At 39.4% G+C, this 27,136-nt stretch overlaps 2 protein-coding genes across 3 annotated transcripts in view; both read left to right on the plus strand.

The window, feature by feature from the left end:
- nprl2 (NPR2 like, GATOR1 complex subunit) overlaps positions 1 to 27,136 on the plus strand; it is a 194,060-nt gene that overhangs the window by 77,051 nt on the left and 89,873 nt on the right. The window lies entirely within an intron of this gene.
- LOC135734318 (uncharacterized) lies at positions 19,812 to 22,732 on the plus strand. Its single transcript, XM_065253234.2, has 9 exons — positions 19,812 to 20,640; positions 20,749 to 20,808; positions 20,901 to 20,933; positions 21,079 to 21,144; positions 21,249 to 21,314; positions 21,439 to 21,498; positions 21,579 to 21,749; positions 21,828 to 21,899; positions 21,982 to 22,732. The coding sequence occupies exons 1-9, from the start codon at positions 20,622 to 20,624 to the stop codon at positions 22,503 to 22,505; spliced, it is 1,071 nt and encodes a 356-aa protein (XP_065109306.2). The 5' UTR covers positions 19,812 to 20,621; the 3' UTR covers positions 22,506 to 22,732.

Below are 27,136 nucleotides of genomic sequence, written 5' to 3' on the forward strand. Positions count from 1 at the left end.
TCACTAAGCCGTAAAAAGGAAATGCAGTAAGACACTGACAAAATAATGAGGTAAAAAGACAAACTGAAAATGTTTTTGGGAGCGAACCGCGTGCACGTCTACTCAGGCCCCATAACCGGAAACCCCGTTTTGGAAAATGTCTGTATGACCCTGGCCACTGTACTGTAACTCAGTTTAAGGTTGTTACTGTTACGATCTTTGTGGAGAGCAACAGTTCTAATTCTTAAATACTCAAGAGAGTTCTTTGCCATGAGGTGCCATGTTCAACATCCAGGGGTCAGTATGAGAGAATTGTTTTCAAGCAACAAATTTTAAGTGCTCTAATACAATATACACAAATTTGTAACATAAACATGATGAATAGGATGTGGATTTGCATGGTTAAACAATATACATCTATTTGTTGCCACCTATTTTGACATTAATGGCTGTATGTTCATTTATTTTCAGAGGACAGCAAATCTGTACTGCTACACAAGTACTACACTGTAAACATTTTTTGTAGAAATTACAGTGTTACTTGCAGCTGATTGCCAGTTACTAACTGTAGATTTAAATGTATGTTATTTACTGGCAAGAGTTTATTCAAAGTTAAATAAATATTAATTATTAACAAGTCTTTATCTTTACAGAATTAAACTATATAATAACAGTCTCATGCAAATCATACTCGCAAAAGTGCTGTTCCGCCATACAATATAGTTTCTCTTTTAAATCCGCTTAGAAAAACGCTAAGTTTTATTTTGTACCACCAAACTTGCTCGTATAACTACTCGTCTTAAATAGGAAAAACGTTGATGTGTTTGGTCACTTCTAACTTTATCTCTGAGTGGTACCATTGAATGAATGGGGCTAAGCTAAAATGCTATCAAAGTGTCGCAGCGCGCCCCAGCACTTACGTACACGCACTAAGATGATAGAGAGATGTATCAACTCTTCTTAGTTAAGGTTATATTGAAAATGAGTAGACTATTCCGTTAAGCTGGAGGTGGTGATCCTTCATCCAGAGTGAGATGTCCCTCAGGCATGCCGAGATGCGGGCAGAAACCGTGGGATCATCAGGGTAGAACGACAAGTGGAGTTGAGTGTCGTCTGCATAGCAGTGGTAGGAAAAGCCATGTTTTCGAATGACAGAGCCCAGGGATGTCATGTATATCGAAAAGAGCACCGGACCAAGCACAGAGCCTTGAGGCACCCCGGTATCAAGACGTTGGGCTTCGGAGACTTCACCTCTCCAGGATAACCGAAATGACCTATCTGAGAGGTACGACTTGAACCATAGAAGCGCTGTGTCAGTGACACCCATAGACATGAGAGTCGACAGGAGGATGCGGTGATTGACCGTGTCAAAAGCTGCAGATAGATCCAGTAAGATCAGCACAGATGATTTGGAGGCTGCCCTTGCCTGCCTTAGGGCCTCAATGACTGAGAGCAGCGCAGTCTCAGTGGAGTGCCCACTTTTGAATCCAGACTGATTGCTATCCAGGAGGTTATTTTGTGTGAAGAAAGTGGAAAGCTGGTTCAAGAGTCTTGGAATGCGTTCAAGAGTCTTGGAAATGAAGGGAAGAAGAGAAACGGGTCTGTAGTTCTCTAGCATAGCAGGATTGAGAGTGGGTTTCTTCAGCAGCGGGGTTATCCAAGCCTCTTTAAATGCTACGGGGAAGGTGTCAGTGGAAAGGGATGAATTGATAATGTGAGTGAGAGCAGGGATAACAGACGGAGAGATGGCCTGGAGGAGATGGGTGGGTATGGGATCTAGCGGGCAGGTAGTCGGATGGTTAGAAGCCAAGACCTTGGAAACATCTGCTTCGGATAGGAGAGAGAGAAGGGGTGAAGGGAGCATGTTTTAGGGATTTGAGCATGCGCAAGAAGCGGCGGCTCTGAGAACTGACTGCTAATAGTTTTCGTTTTCTTCAAAATGAAGGAAGCAAAATCATCAGCCGTTAGGTTTGATGAAGGTGGAGGGGCAGGGGGAGGGGGACAAAGAAGGGTAGAAAAGGTCTTGAAGAGAGTGTGAGAGTCAGGTGAGTTGTTAATCTTTGAATGGTAGTATAGGGTCTTTGCAGAGGAGACATCCTTGGAGAAGGAGGCAAGAAGAGACTGATAGAGGCCGAGATCAGAAGGAGCATTCGATCTGCGCCACTTCCTCTCTGCAGCACTGAGTGTGGAGCGATGCTTACGGAGAACCTCAGTTAGCCAAGGAGCAGGAGGTGTGACCCGGGCCGGTCCAGATGTCAGAGGGCATAATGTGTCTAAGCAGGATGTAAGAGTGGAACAAAGTGTGTCAGTGGCATTGTCAGTATCTAACAGAGAGAGTTGGCGGGGAGCGTGAAAGCAATCGCAGAGGATAAGCGGGAGTGAGAGAGCGTGCGCAGGTTGCGCTGGAACGTGGCCAATGGGGGATCGTATGGAGCGACAGGGGGAGTCAGGTCGAGAGTAATGAGGTGATCAGATGTGTGAAGTGGGGTGACCTGGGTGTTGTAGGTGGAACAGCAGCGTGTGTAGATAAGATCTAAAAGATTACCAGACCTGTGTGTTGATGAAGTAGGGACTCGCTTGAGGTCAAACGACGCAGTCAGGGTGTTGAAGTCAGCTGCCTGTGGTTTATCCAGGTGGATATTGAAGTCACCAAGTACTACTAAAGGAGTACCATCCTCAGGGAATGAAGACAGAAGAACATCCAACTCCTCCAAGAAGTGGAAGTTGACCTGGGGGCGATAGATAACTAAAAAATGGATTTTAGTAGGGTGGATGATGCGGTAAGACACTAATAAGTGCCAATGGGGTGAGAAAAAAATTGTGAAATAAGATTTCTTTTTTCTTAAACACTTAATTCAAGTAAAAAGTTTCTCACCCCATTGGCAGATATTTTTGCTTGTTTTAAGCACAAATTCACTTAAATTGTATATTTTTTGTCTAAAAACTAGTATTATTTTCTTAGGTAATTTTGCTCATCAAGAAAATACATCTTGATTTAAGAATTTTTTGATATTTCTACTGAAAACAAGACAAAAATACTAAGTAAGAAAGTCATTTTTTGCAGTGCATCTCCTCTCTGTAGGCCGTGTCATCGTTGTCAGTGATCAGGCCTATCACCGTTGTGTCATCAGTGAATTTGATGATGACGTTGGAGCTGTGTGTGGCTGTGCAGTCATGTGTGTACAGGGAGTACAGGAGCGGGCTGAGGACACAGCCCTGAGGAGCACAAGTGCTGAGGGTCAGCGGGGATGAAGTATTGTTGCCCATTCTGACCACCTGACTTCTGCCTGTTAGGAAGTCCAGGATCCAGTTGCACAGAGATCTGTTTAGTCCCAGAGCCTGGAGCTTCGCAACAAGTGTGGCAGGCACTATGGTGTTAAATGCTGAGCTGTAGTCCACGAACAGCATTCTCACATAGGTGTTCTTATATTCCAGGTGGGAGAGAGCAGTGTGTAGGGTGAAAGCAGTAGCATCGTCTGTAGAACTGTTGCTACGATATGCAAATTGTAGTGGATCCAGTGAGGCAGGCAGCACAGAGCAGATGTAATCTCTGACGAGTTTCTCAAAACACTTACTGAAGAAAGGTGTGAGAGCAACGGGCCTCCAGTCATTCAAGCATGTGATTTTATGTTTCTTTGGTATTGGCACATTTATGGATTTTTTGAAGCACGAGGGAACCACAGACAGACAGAGGGAGAGGTTGAAAATGTCTGCGAAAACACCAGCTAGTTGGAATGCGCATGCTCAGAGCACACGGCCTGGGATGCCATCAGGACCTGCAGCCTTGCGTGTATTCACCCGTCGGAAGGATCGGGTTACATCCGCGATTCTGTGCTCTCTGTGTGGGCGGTGGTGTTGTAAGCCTCGAAACGAGCATAAAAGTTATTAAGCTCATCCGGTAGAGAGGCGGCAATGTTCACAGTAGCTGGTTTATTCCCTCTAAAGTCTGTGATGATATTGATTCCCTGCCACATGCCTCTTGCAGTGTTGGTGTTGAATTGTTCTTCAACTTTGTTTTTGTAATATCTTTTTGCGGCCCTGATGGATTTCCTGAGATTGTAACTGGCTTGTTTGCGATCGTCAGCGTTTCCGGATTTAAAAGCGGATGTCTGCACTGACAAGGCTGCTCGAACATCGCTATTAATCCACGGTTTTTGGTTAGGTTAGATGTGGATTGTTTTTTGTCAGCATCTTCTACACACTTCCTTATGAAACACGTTACAGTTTCTGAGTACGCCTCTATGTCGCCATCAGATGCTGCCCGGAACATGTCCCTGTCCACGTGATCAAAACAGTCCTGTAGTATAGCGTCTGATTGGTCTGCCCAGCATTGAATCGTCCTGAGGGCAGGTGCTTCCCGTTTCAGTTTCTGCCTATAAGCAGGCAGCAGCAGAATGGAAGAGTGATCCGATTTGCCGAAAAGTGGGCATGTGAGAGGTGTGTAAGCATTCCGGAAGGGAGAGTAGCAGTGGTCCAGTGCATGGTCGCCTCGCGTGTTGATGGTGATGTGTTGAAAATATTTCGGAGCTATTGTTCTGAAGTTGGCTTTGTTAAAGTCCCCCATAACAATAAATGCTGCATCTGGGTGCGCGGTTTCATGCTCACTTATATTCCCATACAGTTCCTTGAGTGCCTGGTCTGTGTTGGCTTGTGGGGGAATGTAAACAGTGGTGATTAAGACAGCTGTGAATTCCCTCGGTAGCCAGAATGGTCGACACAGAAGCATATGAAATTCCAGATCAGGGGAGCAGAAGGATTTAATAGTGTGTAGGTTCCTTTCATCACACCACGAGTTGTTGATAAAGAAACAAACGCCCCCACCTCTGCTTTTCCCTGTGAGCTCTTGATCTGTCCGAGCGGTGTACGGAGAACCCCGTGAGCTCGATGGCTGAGTCTGGAACCATTGCAGACATCCAGGTTTCTGTGAGGCAAATAATGCAACATAATCCTTTGTTTCTCGTTGGTATGAGATACGTGCCGCAGAGGGGACGACTTCTTGAGTCTGACAAGGATTCCGGCTCTCTTTCCTCTTTTCCGGCGGCGTTTCCTCGGTCGTCCCCGTGCAGCCCAGACAAAGGGCTCTGATGCGTTGTCTTTAAACAAAGCGCCGGCGTTCAGGAACTCAAAGTCTGGTTTGCGTTCTGCGACGTAGGAACCAATGTTTAGAAGTGTGTGTCTGTCGTAGACAGTTATACAAACAACATCCAACACGTTGAGCAACAAAAAACAAGTAAGACAAACGAAAAACTGCAAAAGTTACTCAGAGCTCGCAACACGGCCGCCATGCTCGGCGCCATCTTGGCTGTCCAATATATATATATAAGTATTTGCTTAAATGAGAAGGGTGTACTCACAACATACTGTATATGAATATGCGATTTAGTCCCCGCCTCCACTTTTTCACATGAAAAAATACTCAGCAGTGGTGTTGAATAGTGAACTTACACATGGCTTGACATATAAACAAGACATATAAACAACAATAAAAACCTGATTTTTATTTAAATATATGAACATAAAATATTTTTAAATGAAAGAACAGACCTTCTGCTTTTAAACAATCAAAAAAAAACATCATATTCTACACATACACAGTCTTTTTTATTAGGGGTCAAGCCCCGAAGGGGCGAAGACCCCTATTGTATTTGTTAGTTTTCTTATTATTATTAGGGGTCAAGCCCAGAATGGGCGAAGACCCCTATTGTTTCTGTTAGTTTTCTTTTTCTTTTTCTTTTTCTTTTTCTTCCTCCGCCATTGCGGTCTATGGCAGCCTATAGAACCGTACGTAGGAAAGTTATGAAATTTGGCACACTGATAGAGGACTGTCCAAAAAGTCTCCACAGCAAATTTGAAGTCTGTATCTCTAACCCGCTAGCGCCACCAACAGTCCAAATTTGCACTTATGTATTTGCCTATAACTTCTGACCCGTAAGTCCTAGACACTAAATTCTTGTATCCTCTGATTCCTTGGCTCAAGACGATTCGATTGGACCCTATGACGTCATTTTCCGTCATGAAAAATTTTCCGCCATTTTGATTTATTCATAAAACCTACTTTTGCGAACTTGTCCTAGAGCTTTTGCCCAATTGCCACGAAAAATGGTATGTAGCATCTAGAGACACTCAGGGCAAAAAGTTATTAAAAAAATTTTGATAAACCATTCCGTTTTCGTATAGCGCGTCAACAAATTTTACGTAGAGCCCAAAAAACAGGTTTTAGTGTGTATCTTCGCCAATCTTATGTCTATTGACGCCACACTTGGTAGTTGTGATGCCAGTGAGGATCTGAGGGGGCATGCAGAGTTTCGTCACAGCACCACCTAGTGGTCATACGAATGTTGTGCATGCTTATAACTTTGGCTCTGATCTGTGTTTTTTCACGGGACTTGTTTCGCTGAAGTCCAGAATAGTTGCCGAGTCCAACCTTACCAAACATGCCAGATTTCGCCTTACGGTTAGCCCTGCGCAGCAAAACAGCACTTAAAAAACACGCGCGAATATCTCCGCGAGCGTAATTCTGATCGACTCGAAAACATCATAGGAAGAATATTGCATTACCTTCTGAACAAAAAGTTCTATTGGCGTTGTATTAAAATTTTCATCAGAAATGGCCGAAAATTGCAAAAAACGAAAAATTACCTTTAAATTTTCTGTTTTTACACATAAATGGTTATAACTTCGTAACGCAAAGAGATTTTTTCACCATATTTGATACGCTGATGTACGACCACAGTCTGAGGCTACACAAAAAAAATTGTATGCTTGCACCACTAGTTGGCCTTATAATTGAATAAAACCTTTGAAATCAAGCCACCCTATGGTCATACAACTGTTTCTTCACTAAACTAAAGTGTATAGTCATAAAACTAGCAAGATGTAACACAGTTATGACCTGAGGTTGCATGCACGAATTTTGTCATTGCGCCACCTACTGGTTTTGAGACAGAATATGGCATTTTTTTGGCCTAAAACTACTGCAACAACACATCTAAAACCATGAGTCATCATGGATTATTCCTTTCATGGCTTTGACTATAATCACTAGTGGATGTCCATTTACTCTCTAGCAACCAATGAGAATACCTTATCAACTGTTTTTGCAAGAGTTTTTTCTCTGCATCAGAACATCGCAGAGACATGGGGATGGTCTCTTTTGACTCTTTTAACTTGTTGTAACATGTTGTGACCCATGTTTGCCCACTGTAAGCATCACATACATGTCCTTCAGTGCTCTAATGTCCCATGATTGTCAATAACCGAAGGACAGTTGCAGTAGACAAGAACATAGATTATTTTTGTTGATTACTTTGCATTTTTTCATCTGAAATCATTAGGTTTACCTAAGATCTTCAGTCTGCTTATCCAAACGCAACTTTACATCCTTCTGTGCCCTTTTCGGCTTGACCCCGGTGATTGCTGCTTGCAGCTATATTTATTAGGGGTCAAGCCACGAAGTGGCGTAGACACCTATTGTTATTGTTAGTTTTCTTATTATTATTCATCCTAGTTCTTCCGCCATTGAAGTCAATGACAGCCCATAGAACCGTACGTAGGAAAGTTATGTAATTTGGCACACATGTAGAGGACAGTCTTAGAAGTTACTATAGCAACATTGGTGTGTCTAACTCAAACCCTCTAGCGCCACCAACAGTCCAAAAATCCACTTATGTTCATGCTCATAACTTCTGACCCGTGAGTCCTAGACAATAAATTCTTGTTTCCTCTGAATCCTTGGCTCATGATGATTCAATTGCACACATTGATGTCATTTGTGTCATGCACATCTTTCCGCCATTTTGAATTTTCCGTAAAACCTACTTTTTCGAACTCCTCCTAGAGCGTTTGTCAGATTTGCATGTCATTTGGTATGTAGCATCTAGAGACACCCCAGACAAAAAGTTATCAAAAGCTTTTTGATAGACCAATGCGTTCTCGTATACAGTGACAACATATAAGGCGGCGAGCACGCCAAAACGGACGTGAGGCCGTATCTTCGCAAAACTTTTGTGTATCGACACGAAACTTGGTATATGTCATTACAGTCATGACCTGAGGGTGCCTGCAACGTTTCGTCTCAGCGCCACCTAGTGGTCACGAGATTCGAAAAATGCTTATTTTTGCTTATAACTACTTCAAACTTGAGTCTAAAATCATGAAGGTGGTTTTGTTAGATTCCTTGAGGCATGCCTAGTCAAACGATAACAAACGGTTTTCGGTCGTCCATTTTGGGTGTCGGCCATTTTGAATTTTCTCATTAAGTTCAGTATTTCACAAACAAAATGGCGTATCGCTACGAAATTTGGCATGGTTCATCAGTGACATGTTCTGAGCGCACCTATAAATCTTTAGGACAGCGCCACCTAGTGGTCAGGATATGTAAAGAAATTGTTTAAAATCTTTATAGCATTTGATTCATTTGCCACACTGACATGAGACTTCACTCTATTGATTCCTTGGCTCGTGCTAAGTCCGACTGTACCAAATATGTCAGCGTCAAACCTACTTCCTGTCGGCCATTTTGAATTATATTGAACACCTACTTTTTCGAACTCCTCCTAGAGAGCTCGTGTGATTGGCTTGATTTTTGGTATGCATCCTCTAGAGACACTCTAGACAAAAAGTTATCAAAAGATTTTCGGTAGACCTATCCGTTGTCGTATAACGCATCAAAGAATGCGAGGGCAAGCACGCCAAAATGAGTTTGAGCCTGTATCTTCGCAAAACTTTTGCATATTGATATGAGACTTGGTATATGTCATAACAGTGATGACGTAAGGGTGCATGCACCGTTTCGTCACACTGCCCCCTACTGGTCACGAGATATAATTTTTTTTTATTTTTGCTTATAACTACTGCAAAATTAAATGTAAAATTATGAGACTGGTCTTGTTAGATTTCGTGAGGCATGCCGAGTCAAATGATACCAAATGGTTTTTGATCGTCCATTTTGTGTGTCGGCCATTTTGAATTTTTTCTTTAAGTTCAAGTATTTCAGAAACGCAATTGCGTATTGTTATGAAACTTGGTATGGTTCATCAGCAACATGTTCTGAGAGGACATGTAAACTTTTCAGTGCCCCCTAGTGGTCAAGAGTTTTGAAGCTATATCTCTGCATCTCTTTATCGTATTTACACAAAATTTGGTGGGTGTCATCACAATCAGGACCTGAGTCACAATTTATTGTTTGGTCAGTGCCCCCTAGTGGTCAAGTTATTTAAGGCTATATCTCCGTATCGCTTTATCGTATTTACACTAAATTTGGTATGTGTCATCACAGTCATGACCTGAGGCACCATCTATTCTTTCGGCACAGTGCCACCTAGTGGTCTCAAGATACGAAACAATTGCTTTTTTCATAAAACTAATGCAAACTTAGATCTTAAATCATGACAGTCATCACGTATGAATCATTTTTTGCCATGTTTGGCTTGACCCCGGTATCGCTGCTTGCAGCTATATTTATTATAATAATTATTCTGCTTCTTCTTCTTCTTCCGCCATTGCGGTCTATGGCAGCCCATAGAACCGTACGTAGGAAAGTTATGAAATTTGGCACACTGATAAAGGACAGTCCAATGTGTCCCCAATGCAAATTTGGAGTCTCTATCTCAAACCCGCTAGCGCCACCAACAGTCCAAAGTTGCACTTATGTTTTTGCTTATAACTTCTGATCCGTAAGTCCTAGAAACAAAATTCTTGTTTCCTCTGATTCCTTGGCTCAAGACAATTCGATTGGACCCTATGACGTCATTTTCCGTCATGAAAATTTTTCCGCCATTTTGAATTATTTGTAAAACCTACTTTTGCGAACTCGTCCTAGAGTTTTTACCCGATTGCCGCGAAAATTGGTATGTAGCATCTAGAGACCCTCAAGGCAAAAAGTTATTAAAAGAATTTTGATAAACCAATCCGTTGTCGTATAGCGCGTCAACAAATGTTACGTAGAGCACAAAAAAACTGATTTTAGGCTGTATCTTCGTCAAACTTAGGCCTATTGACACGACACTTGGTACTTGTGATGCCAGTCAGGAACTGAGTGTGCATGCACAGTTTTGTCGCAGCGCCACCTAGTGGCCAGACAGATGTTTTATACACCTATAACTTTGGCTGCGATCAACATATTTTTACGGGACTTGATTTTTAGGAGTCTTGAGTAGACGCCGAGTCCAACGATACCAAACATGCCAGATTTCGCCTTACGGTTAGCCCTGCGCAGCAAAACAGCACTTAAAAAACATGCGCGAATATCTCCGCGAGCGTTATTCCGATCGACTCGAAAACACCATAGGAAGAACATTGCATTACCTTCTGAACAAAAAGTTCTATTGGCGTTATATTAAAATTTTCATCAGAAATGGCCGAAAATTGCAAAAAACTAAAAATTACCTTTAAATTTTGTGTTTTTTACACATAAATGGTTATAACTTCGCAACGAAAAGAGATTTTTTTCACCAGATTTGATACGCTGATGTATGAGCAGAGTCTGAGGCCACACAAATAAATTGGTATGCCTGAACCACTAGGTGGCCCTATAATTGAACAAAATCTTTCATATCAAGCAAGCCCTATGGTCATACAACTACTTCTTTGCTGAACTAAAGTGTATAGTCATGAAACTAGCTAGATGTAACTCAGTCATGACCTGAGGATGCATGCACGATTCTGTCATAGCGCCTCCTAGTGGTTTGGAGATAGAAAATAGCTATATTTTCCTAAAACTACTGCAACAACACATCTAAAACCTTGAGTCATCATGGATTCTTCATTTCATATGGCTTGGACTATAATCAGTGGTGAATGTGAATTTACTCTTTAGCAACCAATGAGAATACCTTATCAACTGTTTTGAAAGAGCTTTTTCTCTGCATCAGAACATCGTAGAGACATGAGGATGGTCTCTTTTGACTGATTTAACTTGTTGTAACATGTTGTGACCCATGTTATGCCACTGCAAACATCACTCACATGTCCTTCTGTGCTCTAATGTTCCATGATTGTCAATAACATAGATTATTAGGGGTCAAGCACCGAAGGGGCGAAGACCCCTATTGTATTTGTTAGTTTTCTTATTAGGGGTCAAGCCCAGAATGGGCGAAGACCCCTATTGTATCTGTTAGTTTTCTTTTTAGGGGTCAAGCCCAGAATGGGCGAAGACCCCTATTGTATCTGTTAGTTTTCTTTTTCTTTTTATTATTATTTAGGGGTCAAGCCCCGAAGGGGCGAAGACCCCTATTGTATCCGTTAGTTTTCTTATTATTATTCTTCCCTTTTCTTTTTCTTTTTCTTCCGCCATTGCGTCTATGGCAGCCCATAGCAGCTTACATAGGAAAGTTATGAAATTTTGCACACTGATAGAGGACTGTCCAAAAAGTCTCCACAACAAATTTGGAGTCTTAATCTCTAACCCGCTAGCGCCACCAACAGTCCAAAGTTGCACTTATGTATTTGCCTATAACTTCTGACCCGTAAGTCCTAGACACTAAATTCTTGTATCCTCTGATTCCTTGGCTCAAGACGATTCGATTGGACCCTATGACGTCATTTTCCGTCATGAAAAATTTTCCGCCATTTTGATTTATTCATAAAACCTACTTTTGCGAACTTGTCCTAGAGCTTTTGCCCAATTGCCACGAAAAATGGTATGTAGCATCTAGAGACACTCAGGGCAAAAAGTTATTAAAAGAATTTTGATAAACCATCCCGTTTTCGTATAGCGCGTCAACAAATTTTACGTAGAGCCCAAAAAACAGGTTTTAGTGTGTATCTTCGCCAATCTTATGTCTATTGACGCCACACTTGGTAGTTGTGATGCCAGTGAGGATCTGAGGGGGCATGCAGAGTTTCGTCACAGCACCACCTAGTGGTCATACGAATGTTGTGCATGCTTATAACTTTGGCTCTGATCTGTGTTTTTTCACGGGACTTGTTTCGCTGAAGTCCAGAATAGTTGCCGAGTCCAACCTTACCAAACATGCCAGATTTCGCCTTACGGTTAGCCCTGCGCAGCAAAACAGCACTTAAAAAACACGCGCGAATATCTCCGCGAGCGTAATTCTGATCGACTCGAAAACATCATAGGAAGAATATTGCATTACCTTCTGAACAAAAAGTTCTATTGGCGTTGTATTAAAATTTTCATCAGAAATGGCCGAAAATTGCAAAAAACGAAAAATTACCTTTAAATTTTCTGTTTTTACACATAAATGGTTATAACTTCGTAACGCAAAGAGATTTTTTCACCATATTTGATACGCTGATGTACGACCACAGTCTGAGGCTACACAAAAAAAATTGTATGCTTGCACCACTAGTTGGCCTTATAATTGAATAAAACCTTTGAAATCAAGCCACCCTATGGTCATACAACTGTTTCTTCACTAAACTAAAGTGTATAGTCATAAAACTAGCAAGATGTAACACAGTTATGACCTGAGGTTGCATGCACGAATTTTGTCATTGCGCCACCTACTGGTTTTGAGACAGAATATGGCATTTTTTTGTCCTAAAACTACTGCAACAACACATCTAAAACCATGAGTCATCATGGATTATTCCTTTCATGGCTTTGACTATAATCACTAGTGGATGTCCATTTACTCTCTAGCAACCAATGAGAATACCTTATCAACTGTTTTTGCAAGAGTTTTTTCTCTGCATCAGAACATCGCAGAGACATGGGGATGGTCTCTTTTGACTCTTTTAACTTGTTGTAACATGTTGTGACCCATGTTTGCCCACTGTAAGCATCACATACATGTCCTTCAGTGCTCTAATGTCCCATGATTGTCAATAACCGAAGGACAGTTGCAGTAGACAAGAACATAGATTATTTTTGTTGATTACTTTGCATTTTTTCATCTGAAATCATTAGGTTTACCTAAGTTCTTCAGTCTGCTTATCCAAACGCAACTTTACATCCTTCTGTGCCCTTTTCGGCTTGACCCCGGTGATTGCTGCTTGCAGCTATATTTGTTAGTGTTCTTATTATTATTATTATTAGGGGTCAAGCCCAGAATGGGCGAAGACCCCTATTGTTTCTGTTAGTTTTCTTTTTCTTTTTCTTTTTCTTTTTCTTTTTCTTCCTCCGCCATTGCGGTCTATGGCAGCCTATAGAACCGTACGTAGGAAAGTTATGAAATTTGGCACACTGATAGAGGACTGTCCAAAAAGTCTCCACAGCAAATTTGAAGTCTGTATCTCTAACCCGCTAGCGCCACCAACAGTCCAAATTTGCACTTATGTATTTGCCTATAACTTCTGACCCGTAAGTCCTAGACACTAAATTCTTGTATCCTCTGATTCCTTGGCTCAAGACGATTCGATTGGACCCTATGACGTCATTTTCCGTCATGAAAAATGTTCCGCCATTTTGATTTATTCATAAAACCTACTTTTGCGAACTTGTCCTAGAGCTTTTGCCCAATTGCCACGAAAAATGGTATGTAGCATCTAGAGACACTCAGGGCAAAAAGTTATTAAAAGAATTTTGATAAACCATTCCGTTTTCGTATAGCGCGTCAACAAATTTTACGTAGAGCCCAAAAAACAGGTTTTAGTGTGTATCTTCGCCAATCTTATGTCTATTGACGCCACACTTGGTAGTTGTGATGCCAGTGAGGATCTGAGGGGGCATGCAGAGTTTCGTCACAGCACCACCTAGTGGTCATACGAATGTTGTGCATGCTTATAACTTTGGCTCTGATCTGTGTTTTTTCACGGGACTTGTTTCGCTGAAGTCCAGAATAGTTGCCGAGTCCAACCTTACCAAACATGCCAGATTTCGCCTTACGGTTAGCCCTGCGCAGCAAAACAGCACTTAAAAAACACGCGCGAATATCTCCGCGAGCGTAATTCTGATCGACTCGAAAACATCATAGGAAGAATATTGCATTACCTTCTGAACAAAAAGTTCTATTGGCGTTGTATTAAAATTTTCATCAGAAATGGCCGAAAATTGCAAAAAACGAAAAATTACCTTTAAATTTTCTGTTTTTACACATAAATGGTTATAACTTCGTAACGCAAAGAGATTTTTTCACCATATTTGATACGCTGATGTACGACCACAGTCTGAGGCTACACAAAAAAAATTGTATGCTTGCACCACTAGTTGGCCTTATAATTGAATAAAACCTTTGAAATCAAGCCACCCTATGGTCATACAACTGTTTCTTCACTAAACTAAAGTGTATAGTCATAAAACTAGCAAGATGTAACACAGTTATGACCTGAGGTTGCATGCACGAATTTTGTCATTGCGCCACCTACTGGTTTTGAGACAGAATATGGCATTTTTTTGGCCTAAAACTACTGCAACAACACATCTAAAACCATGAGTCATCATGGATTATTCCTTTCATGGCTTTGACTATAATCACTAGTGGATGTCCATTTACTCTCTAGCAACCAATGAGAATACCTTATCAACTGTTTTTGCAAGAGTTTTTTCTCTGCATCAGAACATCGCAGAGACATGGGGATGGTCTCTTTTGACTCTTTTAACTTGTTGTAACATGTTGTGACCCATGTTTGCCCACTGTAAGCATCACATACATGTCCTTCAGTGCTCTAATGTCCCATGATTGTCAATAACCGAAGGACAGTTGCAGTAGACAAGAACATAGATTATTTTTGTTGATTACTTTGCATTTTTTCATCTGAAATCATTAGGTTTACCTAAGTTCTTCAGTCTGCTTATCCAAACGCAACTTTACATCCTTCTGTGCCCTTTTCGGCTTGACCCCGGTGATTGCTGCTTGCAGCTATATTAATAATTATTCTGCTTCTTCTTCCGCCATTGCGGTCTATGGCAGCCCATAGAACCGTACGTAGGAAAGTTATGAAATTTGGCACACTGATAAAGGACAGTCCAAATATTATCCACAGCAAATTTGGAGTCTCTATCTCAAACCCGCTAGCGCCACCAACAGTCCAAAGTTGCACTTATGTTTTTGCTTATACCTTCTGATCCGTAAGTCCTAGAAATGAAATTCTTGTTTCCTCTGATTCCTTGGCTCAAGACGATTCGATTGGACCCTATGACGTCATTTTCCGTCATGAAAATTTTTCCGCCATTTTGAATTATTCGTAAAACCTACTTTTGCGAACTCGTCCTAGAGTTTTTACCCGATTGCCGCAAAAATTGGTATGTAGCATCTAGAGACACTCACGGCAAAAAGTTATTAAAAGAATTTTGATAAATCAATCCGTTGTTGTATAGCACGTCAACAAATTTTACGTAGAGCGCAAAAAAACTGATTTTAGGCTGTATCTTCGTCAAACTTAGGCCTATTGACACGACACTTGGTACTTGTGATGCCAGTCATGAACTGAGTGTGCATGCACAGTTTCGTCGCAGCACCACCTAGTGGCCAGACAGATGATTTATACACCTATAACTTTGGCTGCGATCAACGTATTTTGACGGGACTTGATTTTTAGGAGTCCTGAGTAGTCGCCGAGTCCAACGATACCAAACATGCCAGATTTCGCTTTACCGTTAGCCCTGCGCAGCAAAACAGCACTTAAAAAACACGCGCGAATATCTCCGCGAGCGTTATTCCGATCGACTCAAAAACACCATAGGAAGAACATTGCATTACCTTCTGAACAAAAAGTTCTATTGGCCTTATATTAAAATTTTTATCAGAAACGGCCGAAAATTGCAAAAAACGAAAAATTTACTTTAGATTTTGTGGTTTTTACACATAAATGGTTATAACTTCGCAACGAAAAGAGATTTTTTCACCAGATTTGATACGCTGATGTATGAGCAGAGTCTGAGGCCACACAAAAAAATTGGTATGTCTGAACCACTAGGTGGCCCTATAATTGAACAAAATATTTCATATCAAGCAAGCCCTATGGTCATACAACTATTTCTTCACTAAACTAAAGTGTATAGTCATGAAACTAGCTAGATGTAACGCAGTCATGACCTGAGGTTGCATGCACGATTTTGTCATAGCGCCACCTAGTGGCTTGGAGATAGAAAATAGCAATTTTTGCCTAAAACTACTGCAACAACACATCTAATATCATAAGTCATCATGGATTCTTCATTTCATGGCTTGGACTATTATCGCTGGTGGATGTGAATCTACTCTCTAGCAACCAATGAGATTACCTAATCAACTGTTTTTGAAAGAGCTTTTTCTCTGCATCAGAACATCGTAGAGACATGGGGATGGTCTCTTTTGACTGATTTAACTTGTTGTAACATGTTGTGACCCATGTTATGCCACTGCATACATCACTCACATGTCCTTCCGTGCTCTAATGTTCCATGACTGTCAATAACAGAAGGACGATTGCAGTGGATTAGAACATAGATTATTTTTGTTGATTACTTTTGCGTTTTTTCATCTGAAATCATTAGGTTTACCTAGGTTCTTTGGTCTGCTTATCCAAACTCAACTTTACACCCTTCTGTGCCCTTTTCGGCTTGACCCCGGTATCGCTGCTTGCAGCTATATTTAGGGGTCAAGCCCAGAATGGGCGAAGACCCCTATTGTATTTGTTAGTTTTCCTATTATAATAATAATTATTCTGGTTCTTCTTCCGCCATTGCGGTCTATGGCAGCCCCTAGAACCGTACGTAGGAAAGTTATGAAATTTGGCACACTGATAAAGGACAGTCCAATGTGTCCCCACAGCAAATTTGGAGTCTCTATCTTTAACCCTCTAGCGCCACCAACAGTCCAAAGTTGCACTTACGTTTTTGCTTATAACTTCTGATCTGTAAGTCCTAGAAACAAAATTCTTGTTTCCTCTGATTCCTTGGCTCAAGACGATTCGATTTGACCCTATGACGTCATTTTCCGTCATGGAAATTTTTCCGCCATTTTGAATTATTCGTAAAACCTACTTTTGCGAACTCGTCCAAGAGCTTTTGCCCAATTTCCACGAAAATCGGTATGTAGCATCTACAGACCCTCACGGCAAAAAGTTATGGAATTCATGTCAATTCGTCCATCCGTTTCCGTAAACCGCGTCAACGAATTTTACGTAGAGCGCAAAAAAACGGATTTGAGGCTGTATCTTCGCCAAACTTAAGCCTATTGACACGATACTTGGTTCTTGTGATGCCAGTCAGGAACTTAGGGTGCATGCAGAGTTTCGTCACAGCGCCACCTAGTGGTCAGACTTATGCTTTAAACGCCTATAACTTTGGCTCCGATTGACGTATTTTCACGGGACTTGTTTCTTTAGAGTTCTGAATAGTTGCCGAGTCCAACGATACCAAATATGCCAGAATTCGCCTTACGGTTAACCCTGCGCGGCAAAATAGCACTTAAAAAACACGCGCGAATATCTCCGCGAGCGTTATTCCGATCGACTCGAAAATGGCATAGGAAGAACATTGCATTACCTTCTGAACAAAAAACTCTATTGGCGTTATATTAAAATTTTCATCAGAAATGGCCGAAAATTGCAAAAAACGAAAAATTACCTTTTACATTTTGTGTTTTTTACACATAAATGGTTATAACTTCGCAACGAAAAGAGATTTTTTCACCAGATTTGATACGCTGATGTATGAGCAGAGTCTGAGGCCACACAAAAAATTTGGTATGTGTGAACCACTAGGTGGCCCTATAATTAGACAAAACCTTTCATATCAAGCAAGCCCTATGGTCATACAACTATTTCTTTGCTGAACTAAAGTGTATAGTCAGAAAACTAGCTAAATGTAACGCAGTCATGCCCTAAGGTTGCATGCACAATTTTGTCATAGCGCCCCCTAGTGGCTTGGAGATAGAAAATAGCAATTTTTGCCTAAAACTACTGCAACAACACATCTAAAATCATAAGTCATCATGGATTCTTCATTTCATGGCTTGGACTATTATCACTGGTGGATGTGAATCTACTCTCTAGCAACCAATGAGATTACCTAATCAACTGTTTTTGAAAGAGCTTTTTCTCTGCATCAGAACATCGTAGAGACATGGGGATGGTCTCTTTTGACTGATTTAACTTGTTGTAACATGTTGTGACCCATGTTATGCCACTGCATACATCACTCACATGTCCTTCAGTGCTCTAATGTTCCATGATTGTCAATAACAGAAGGACGATTGCATTAGACAAGAACATAGATTCTTTTTGTTGATTACTTTTGCGTTTTTTTCATTTGAAATCATGAAGTTTAAGTAGTTATATGGGACCACCTCTCGTCAAACTTTTATGACCCCCTCCCCCACCCGGTGACAGTTGCTGTCTGACAGGTCGTGTTTTATGACCCCTTGACAGATGGCGTTTTATGACCCCTTGACAGATGGCGTTTTATGACCCCATGACAGATGGTGTTTTGACAGGTTGTGTTTTATGACCCTTAACAGATGGTTTTATGACAGTTTGTGTTTTATGACTCCTTAACAGATGGTGTTTTGACAGTTTGTGTTTTATGACTTCTTTGACAGCTCGTGTTTGACAGGGGGCGGGACCATCAATCAAAATCTGTACAAGTTGTCAACTTTAGACAGAAAGTATTTAATGGTTTTATTGCCGGTCATTTAGAGTGATTGTTTTTCCTGAGTGTGTTTTATGTCACGCGTATGCTGTTATGTTTAATGACGGCTCGTGTTTCGACATTTGCTGTCAGCTCTCACCCTTCCTCCCTCCTTTCTCACAAGATCTGCATTCTTTCACAGGGGTGCCTGTTGTAAAGCGATTAAAGATTTCTAAAACTCAATGTTGGTAAAACAATCCCCCATTACGGTGTCAAAAAAAAAAGTAAATGTTTATTTTAGATTTAGACAAATCATGAACAAGGCTACGATTAAAACATTGGTTTGTAACATCACAAGTTATTTAATGAAATATTCCGTATACGTGTATAGTTTAAGCAATGATCTGAGCCATAACCTTCGGAGCCGGCAATACTATAATCTTTAGACGAAAGTCTAAACTAAATACAATTTAAACGATTCATGAGTTCCGTGAATCTTTTCATGACCTGCTCTATAGTTTCACGCGTATTAAAGATCCGGCGGTGCCTGACAAAGCGCCGGGGTGAGTGTTCATATATGCCGTTTTAAATTAAAGTTAATAAATGTAATTCTGTCCACTATGGCAAAATAGGAGTTTATTTTAGATTTAGAGGATTCTTTAATCATGTCTATGATTAAGACATGTGTATACGTGCACCGATGGTGACAGAGACCTTATATCTGACGTTAAGAAACTTTTAAAAGATTAAAGACGTGTTCATCCATCATTTTTAATTAAATGATTCTTAAAACCATGTGTGAAAATGTGTATATTATACAAAGAGTCTTACATTGTCTGCTCTGACAAAAATAAAATATTATTTTAGATTTTATGTCAATTGACTGCGTGTATGACAAATATAGTTTGATATATACGTTTGTATTGGCAAGAGACTTCTTTAAAGTCACGCAAGAATAAATATTTTAGTTGTAACTGGTTAACCTTAAATGTACTATTATCTATTTAACTATAAGCTATATTTTACTGAACAGCCTCAAAGTTTCTGATGCTGAACTTATGACCGTATGTGATAGATATTTCACAGCAGGGTCAGTTTGTAATCTAGGTAGAGTCTTTTAAAACTGTAATGGTAAAATGTAATATGGTCACTCTGTCAAAAATAAAGCATTTGTTTGTAACAAATTATTTAATGAAATATTCAGCAGTGGTATAGCTATGAACAGGGCCAAAACCACCGGGGACACCAATAACACATTCTTTAGACTAAAGGCTATTTATTTTAAACTAAATAAAAGTTTAATCTTTTCAGACATAGTATTCTGATCACACCATTAGATCGCGCTCCGGCGTTTACAATAGAGAACATACGCGGATGAGTGTTCATATCCACCGTTAAGAAACTTTTAAACGATTAAAAACACTTTCATATCATTTTCTGAGTTTGTTTTAAATTAATGACATCTTAAAATCAACTGTGAATATGTGTTTATTACACAACAAAATGTAATTCTGTCCGCTCCGGTATAATAGGGATTTTATTTTAGATTTGGGACTTTCTTTAACCAAGTCTCTGATTAAAAAATGTGATTATGTACAACAAAGTTGTCAGAAAACTTAGGCTGATGCGTACTTATATCTGTGGGGTTTTTTAAAAACAAAACTTTTTTGAAGCTTAAAACATTCCACCCTATCTTGTGGTTTGTATACAATGTGAATACTAAAATCGTACGTGTGTATGTGTATTTATGTTTATATATGATTACATATGTTGTGGTGAAAACCAGGTGTTTATCTGGCTGGTCCCTAATGGTACAAATAATTCATGATATTCGTCTCACTGATACAATGGCAGGTGGTTTCATTACATTGAAACTAGTTAGAACACAGCAGAGACATGCATTGAGGTTAATTACCCACATGTTTTTATATGAGGCTCTAAAGCAATATATTCAACCATGCGTATTATGCGGTCTTTTAAGGTTCGTTTGTAACATCATAAGTTCCTCTACAGACAATCAAGAATCAATTATGCTTACAAGCTGTTATCAGTTGACACAAACCAGATCTCTCGTCTTTAACAGTTTCGTATAAAGTAAGGCACCACTCAGAATGTATTTTAACACCCCTGAAAACTAGTGATTGAAACTTACAGCGAGAAAGTCTGCGTTAAAGAGTCTAGAAAAGAAATGGAGACATACCTTACTGGTGAGTGTGTTTAAAAGTTTGTATTGTTTTTCAAATATGTTGTGTGTTACAAAAAAAAAAAAAAAACCCTACAAAGGATCGGATAACATATCGGGGTTATTGTTATAGGAGCCCTGAACGACACCGACTACGCTAATGTTGCGGATGAAATTTGTGCTTTAAATACAGGTATGTTTTAACGTTTTCTACATATAATTTTAAACGATCCACTTACATAAAATAAATAAATGATTAAATCTATAACACTCTATTTCCTACAGGATTGGGGAACCCCACGGTTAATGATGAAAACTGTAAGTTGTTTATCTGTGTGTGTGTGTGTGTGTGTGTGTGTGTGTGTGTGTGTGTGTGTGTGTGTGTGTGTGTGTGTGTGTGTGTGTGTGTGTGTGGATGTTGGTTACAAAGTATTTTACGATCACCCCACAACTATTTTCACAGTGCATAACAACATTAGATCATCTGATCGAGATGTGGTGTGGGGAGTTGCAGGTCTCCACACACTCGGTACGTATTTGTGTTTTACTTTTTTTTTTTGTTTTTGCTTTGTTTGTTACAACATTTTGGTCTGTTTTCAAAATTACTAAAAAACAAATCTGTCGTCATTGTAGCGAATTTGTCTAACCTCCTGGATAGCATACCCAATACATCAGGGTTTCTAAGAAATAACGAGAACGGTAAGACGTACGTGTGTGTGTGTGTGTGTGTGTGTGTGCGTGTGAGTGTGCGTGTGCGTGTGTGTGTGCACGTGTGTGTAAATGATGCCACAGCGCTTACGATCCAAAGGTCTATCGTTCACAGGGATCTGTGCTACGGCTACTCGACACAACGATGGTAGATCTGGGATACGCAAACCACTCTGTACGTAAAGGTGATTTTACTGACGAGTTACATTAAAGTTAATTATTTATAAGATAAACAACTGTGCTATGCTATTGCAGCGGATTTGTCTATCCTGGTGGATAATATACCCCACACAACACTGCGTGGCCATGGATCACACAAAAGACAGAGATCCATTCAGGCCGAGATTCACACACCAAGGGGCCCGCATACAACTTTACGAAATACTGATGCAAAGAGACAACGAATGGTTCGGAGTGTGTCCCCCGGTACGTATCTAGAAACGGTCTTTAAACATATTGTTTTATTTTAAAGTGATATTTAATAACATAGTCATCTGTTTACAGTTTTGAATGACAGAGTCATCGCGAGCGATAATGTAGGACCATTGGAGTCTGACGCTAGAACATCTGGTCAAGGTGTTTATACAGCATTAGAGATGTTTTAAACAAAAAGTTTTTTATTTTGTTATTTTTAATAACAGAGTTTATCTAATTGCAGGGTCGAACACACATGACATAGTAGAGAGCTTTGTAGATTGGGATGAGGATCTGATTATCGCATGGGACGCTTGTGATTTTGAACTACATACACCGGTGCAATCACTATCAGCGTCCATGAATGTACAAGAAACACCTGTGGCTTCCGAACAGACCCCAGAGTTAGGGGTGAATCACATAAACCAAGAAGACAACAATTCTGAGGATACAGAATTGTTCCCATATGTTTTGACCCAGAACCTCGATGTTCAAAGAATCGTGGATTCCGAACAGGACCCGGAGCCACTGCCTGGTAATCAACAGGCCTATAGAAACGAACTTGTGACTGATGAACAGGTCACGGACAGCACAGGAAATGAAGTGACTCCAGAAGAGCTCAAAGACTTTTTGCATTATGTATGGCACGATTATGCACAGTTTAAGCAGTTTGTAGTCGATGGTTTTGCAATCCAGGATACAGAGCAAAGAAAACTGTTGGGGTTAATCGCCGAAATTATCACTCTGTTAAAAAACCCGACTTTGTAAGTGACAAAGCCGTTTTCTGCAGTTTTAAACTTATACCGTTGAGTGTTCTCAATACCAGATACAACGGGGAAAATTTTCAATGTTTATATAATCCGGTTTATACATGTTTTTTGATACCTTGTTGGTGTTTCTTATACTCAATATTATTATTATTATTGTTTTTTACTGATTTTTTTATTATCTGAACTATTGCTTGTTATTTGTGATATAATGTTTGAAAACATTAATAAAAACCCCCGCAAATATCTTCTTAAGATGATTACGCATTTGTTTAATTATTGTGGCTTGCTGTACCAAACCATTCTCTGATATATCAAGAATATTTCCAAAGTAACGAATGTTAAGATATTCATGACCAGGGGTCTATCCACAGAATACACCACAATGTTTAAAGTGTTGGTTGCGTGCATGCTATGCATTCACAAAACATACATTTACATTCAAAACCTATGGATTCAAAGACTTAAAGTCATCAATTTATGTCGTTCACATCAACCGTACCAACATTTTAGAATGTGCAAACTGTTTTACTTCGTTTTAAACATGTTTGGGCGGTTTCGGTCTAGATTTTTATAGAAAACTTCAGAACATGACACCGTTTTAACATTTACAAAATGATGAAGCATTTTACTTTTAAGTGTCTCCCATGATCATGTGGGGGTGTGACAATTACTTTTGTTTGTTTGGAAATTATATGAATGCAGAGAAACAACGCAAAAGTTTTGAACTTTAACATAATTTTATAAGGGTCCTGATTTTTAAAAACAGTAAGCTGTAATGTTTCTTACACACAAATCTAAACACATCACAAGTCTGAATGTTTAATAGTATGCAAAGGTTTGTTGGCGTATTTTAAACACAAGCTGTTTATCTTAATCTTTAAACAAATGTGTATGACAAAAGTTGTTCTGCCTGAACTGACACTAAGGATCGATGCCTAAATGTTAAATCTAAGTATTTGCAAAACAACCTTGACCACCATATAGATGTTTTCAATCTAATGGTACGGTTTTAAATGTGACCAAACTATTTCAAACATTACAAAGTTGTAGTTGGTTGCGTTTTACTTTACAAGGTTTTAACACACATTACTGTTTAGTCACGGTGTGTTTCATTGCATTGCTGCTGCATACAACAGACTCTCTAGTTTATGGTAAAAGGCTTACTAAATAAAAACCTAAGCACTCTGTATTATGTTGCCACTGATGATTTTACAAGTTTACAGTTTCAAACATTTTTGCTATCTTAGCTGTGAAAGATTTAGTAAATAACTCTAAAAAATAAACAGTGTTGAAGCATTCCCTTAATCTTCTAGCAACGATTTTCAAGAGATTACCAACATGTATGATGTACTAACTGTCAAGGGGTCTGTGATATTATTTTTTGAAGTAATTAGCTATCTAATGGCTACTGCACAATAACTTAAGCGATAAAGAGGTTGCCAAATGTTACATAACCTATAGAAACGAAACAAGATGATCAATTACAAAGCCACTGGCATAAGGCTTACACTTAAACAAATCACGCAGATGTTTAAAGTGGTACATGTTTTTTTTTATTTCTCATCAAGTAAAAGAAATACATCATATGTTATCATTGTAGAAATATCACAACGTTTTTCACAAGAATGTGATCATCCATCGGTTCAATAATTTCACAAACAGCAATTTGATCATTATTTGATATTGCAAACAACACAAACACACAGTAATAGTCTCTAAAGATTCTACAGAATACCATTAGCTTTTTGTCATCAAGTTTGTAACAGATGTATCACGAAGCCTGTTTCATGATCTTGAAACCAAACAGTCTGTGGAATCGATACACGCAATGTGTATTGATTCATCAGACATTGTCGTATCCTTCTTGGGGACACAGGTCCATGGGAACATCATCAGACATTACTTGAGCCGTACAAAGGGTGGTGTTGTTGTAGGGTGATGGTCCGCCATCAGATACTGTGGAGGACTTATTGAGTGCACAGGTCCAACTGTAGGTTCTCGCATCTTCATATTGCTCTGGGGTGGGTAGCGCAAACGTTTTGGTGTAGCAGTACGAGTCCATAGTTTCTTGAAACTTGTTAAACGAACGTGTTTGAATGAAGCATACTGGTGCCGTTTTAATGACTGTAACGGATAGGCGGAGATAGGAGTCCTGGAGTTAGGGACACCCCTCTCTGGGCGTAACAACTACACTTTAAACATCTGCGTGATTTGTTTAAGTGTAAACCTTATGCCAGTGGCTTTGTAATTGATCATCTTGTTTCGTTTCTATAGGTTATGTAACATTTGGCAACCTCTTTATCGCTTAAGTTATTGTGCAGTAGCCATTAGATAGCTAATTACTTCAAAAAATAATATCACAGACCCCTTGACAGTTAGTACATCATACATGTTGGTAATCTCTTGAAAATCGTTGCTAGAAGATTAAGGGAATGCTTCAACACTGTTTATTTTTTAGAGTTATTTACTAAATCTTTCACAGCTAAGATAGCAAAAATGTTTGAAACTGTAAACTTGTAAAATCATCAGTGGCAACATAATACAGAGTGCTTAGGTTTTTATTTAGTAAGCCTTTTACCATAAACTAGAGAGTCTGTTGTATGCAGCAGCAATGCAATGAAACACACCGTGACTAAACAGTAATGTGTGTTAAAACCTTGTAAAGTAAAACGCAACCAACTACAACTTTGTAATGTTTGAAATAGTTTGGTCACATTTAAAACCGTACCATTAGATTGAAAACATCTATATGGTGGTCAAGGTTGTTTTGCAAATACTTAGATTTAACATTTAGGCATCGATCCTTAGTGTCAGTTCAGGCAGAACAACTTTTGTCATACACATTTGTTTAAAGATTAAGATAAACAGCTTGTGTTTAAAATACGCCAACAAACCTTTGCATACTATTAAACATTCAGACTTGTGATGTGTTTAGATTTGTGTGTAAGAAACATTACAGCTTACTGTTTTTAAAAATCAGGACCCTTATAAAATTATGTTAAAGTTCAAAACTTTTGCGTTGTTTCTCTGCATTCATATAATTTCCAAACAAACAAAAGTAATTGTCACACCCCCACATGATCATGGGAGACACTTAAAAGTAAAATGCTTCATCATTTTGTAAATGTTAAAACGGTGTCATGTTCTGAAGTTTTCTATAAAAATCTAGACCGAAACCGCCCAAACATGTTTAAAACGAAGTAAAACAGTTTGCACATTCTAAAATGTTGGTACGGTTGATGTGAACGACATAAATTGATGACTTTAAGTCTTTGAATCCATAGGTTTTGAATGTAAATGTATGTTTTGTGAATGCATAGCATGCACGCAACCAACACTTTAAACATTGTGGTGTATTCTGTGGATAGACCCCTGGTCATGAATATCTTAACATTCGTTACTTTGGAAATATTCTTGATATATCAGAGAATGGTTTGGTACAGCAAGCCACAATAATTAAACAAATGCGTAATCATCTTAAGAAGATATTTGCGGGGGTTTTTATTAATGTTTTCAAACATTATATCACAAATAACAAGCAATAGTTCAGATAATAAAAAAATCAGTAAAAAACAATAATAATAATAATATTGAGTATAAGAAACACCAACAAGGTATCAAAAAACATGTATAAACCGGATTATATAAACATTGAAAATTTTCCCCGTTGTATCTGGTATTGAGAACACTCAACGGTATAAGTTTAAAACTGCAGAAAACGGCTTTGTCACTTACAAAGTCGGGTTTTTTAACAGAGTGATAATTTCGGCGATTAACCCCAACAGTTTTCTTTGCTCTGTATCCTGGATTGCAAAACCATCGACTACAAACTGCTTAAACTGTGCATAATCGTGCCATACATAATGCAAAAAGTCTTTGAGCTCTTCTGGAGTCACTTCATTTCCTGTGCTGTCCGTGACCTGTTCATCAGTCACAAGTTCGTTTCTATAGGCCTGTTGATTACCAGGCAGTGGCTCCGGGTCCTGTTCGGAATCCACGATTCTTTGAACATCGAGGTTCTGGGTCAAAACATATGGGAACAATTCTGTATCCTCAGAATTGTTGTCTTCTTGGTTTATGTGATTCACCCCTAACTCTGGGGTCTGTTCGGAAGCCACAGGTGTTTCTTGTACATTCATGGACGCTGATAGTGATTGCACTGGTGTATGTAGTTCAAAATCACAAGCGTCCCATGCGATAATCAGATCCTCATCCCAATCTACAAAGCTCTCTACTATGTCATGTGTGTTCGACCCTGCAATTAGATAAACTCTGTTATTAAAAATAACAAAATAAAAAACTTTTTGTTTAAAACATCTCTAATGCTGTATAAACACCTTGACCAGATGTTCTAGCGTCAGACTCCAATGGTCCTACATTATCGCTCGCGATGACTCTGTCATTCAAAACTGTAAACAGATGACTATGTTATTAAATATCACTTTAAAATAAAACAATATGTTTAAAGACCGTTTCTAGATACGTACCGGGGGACACACTCCGAACCATTCGTTGTCTCTTTGCATCAGTATTTCGTAAAGTTGTATGCGGGCCCCTTGGTGTGTGAATCTCGGCCTGAATGGATCTCTGTCTTTTGTGTGATCCATGGCCACGCAGTGTTGTATATTA

The sequence above is a fragment of the Paramisgurnus dabryanus genome, chromosome 7 (assembly GCF_030506205.2).
Source record: "Paramisgurnus dabryanus chromosome 7, PD_genome_1.1, whole genome shotgun sequence".
Taxonomy (NCBI): domain Eukaryota; kingdom Metazoa; phylum Chordata; class Actinopteri; order Cypriniformes; family Cobitidae; genus Paramisgurnus; species Paramisgurnus dabryanus.

Bases quoted from the DNA above. Each gene is read 5' to 3' on its own strand.
- LOC135734318 (XM_065253234.2), top strand. The intron at 21,315-21,438 runs GTAAGACGTACG...TATCGTTCACAG, and splicing joins TCTAAGAAATAACGAGAACG to GGATCTGTGCTACGGCTACT. The intron at 21,750-21,827 runs GTACGTATCTAG...ATCTGTTTACAG, and splicing joins GGTTCGGAGTGTGTCCCCCG to TTTTGAATGACAGAGTCATC.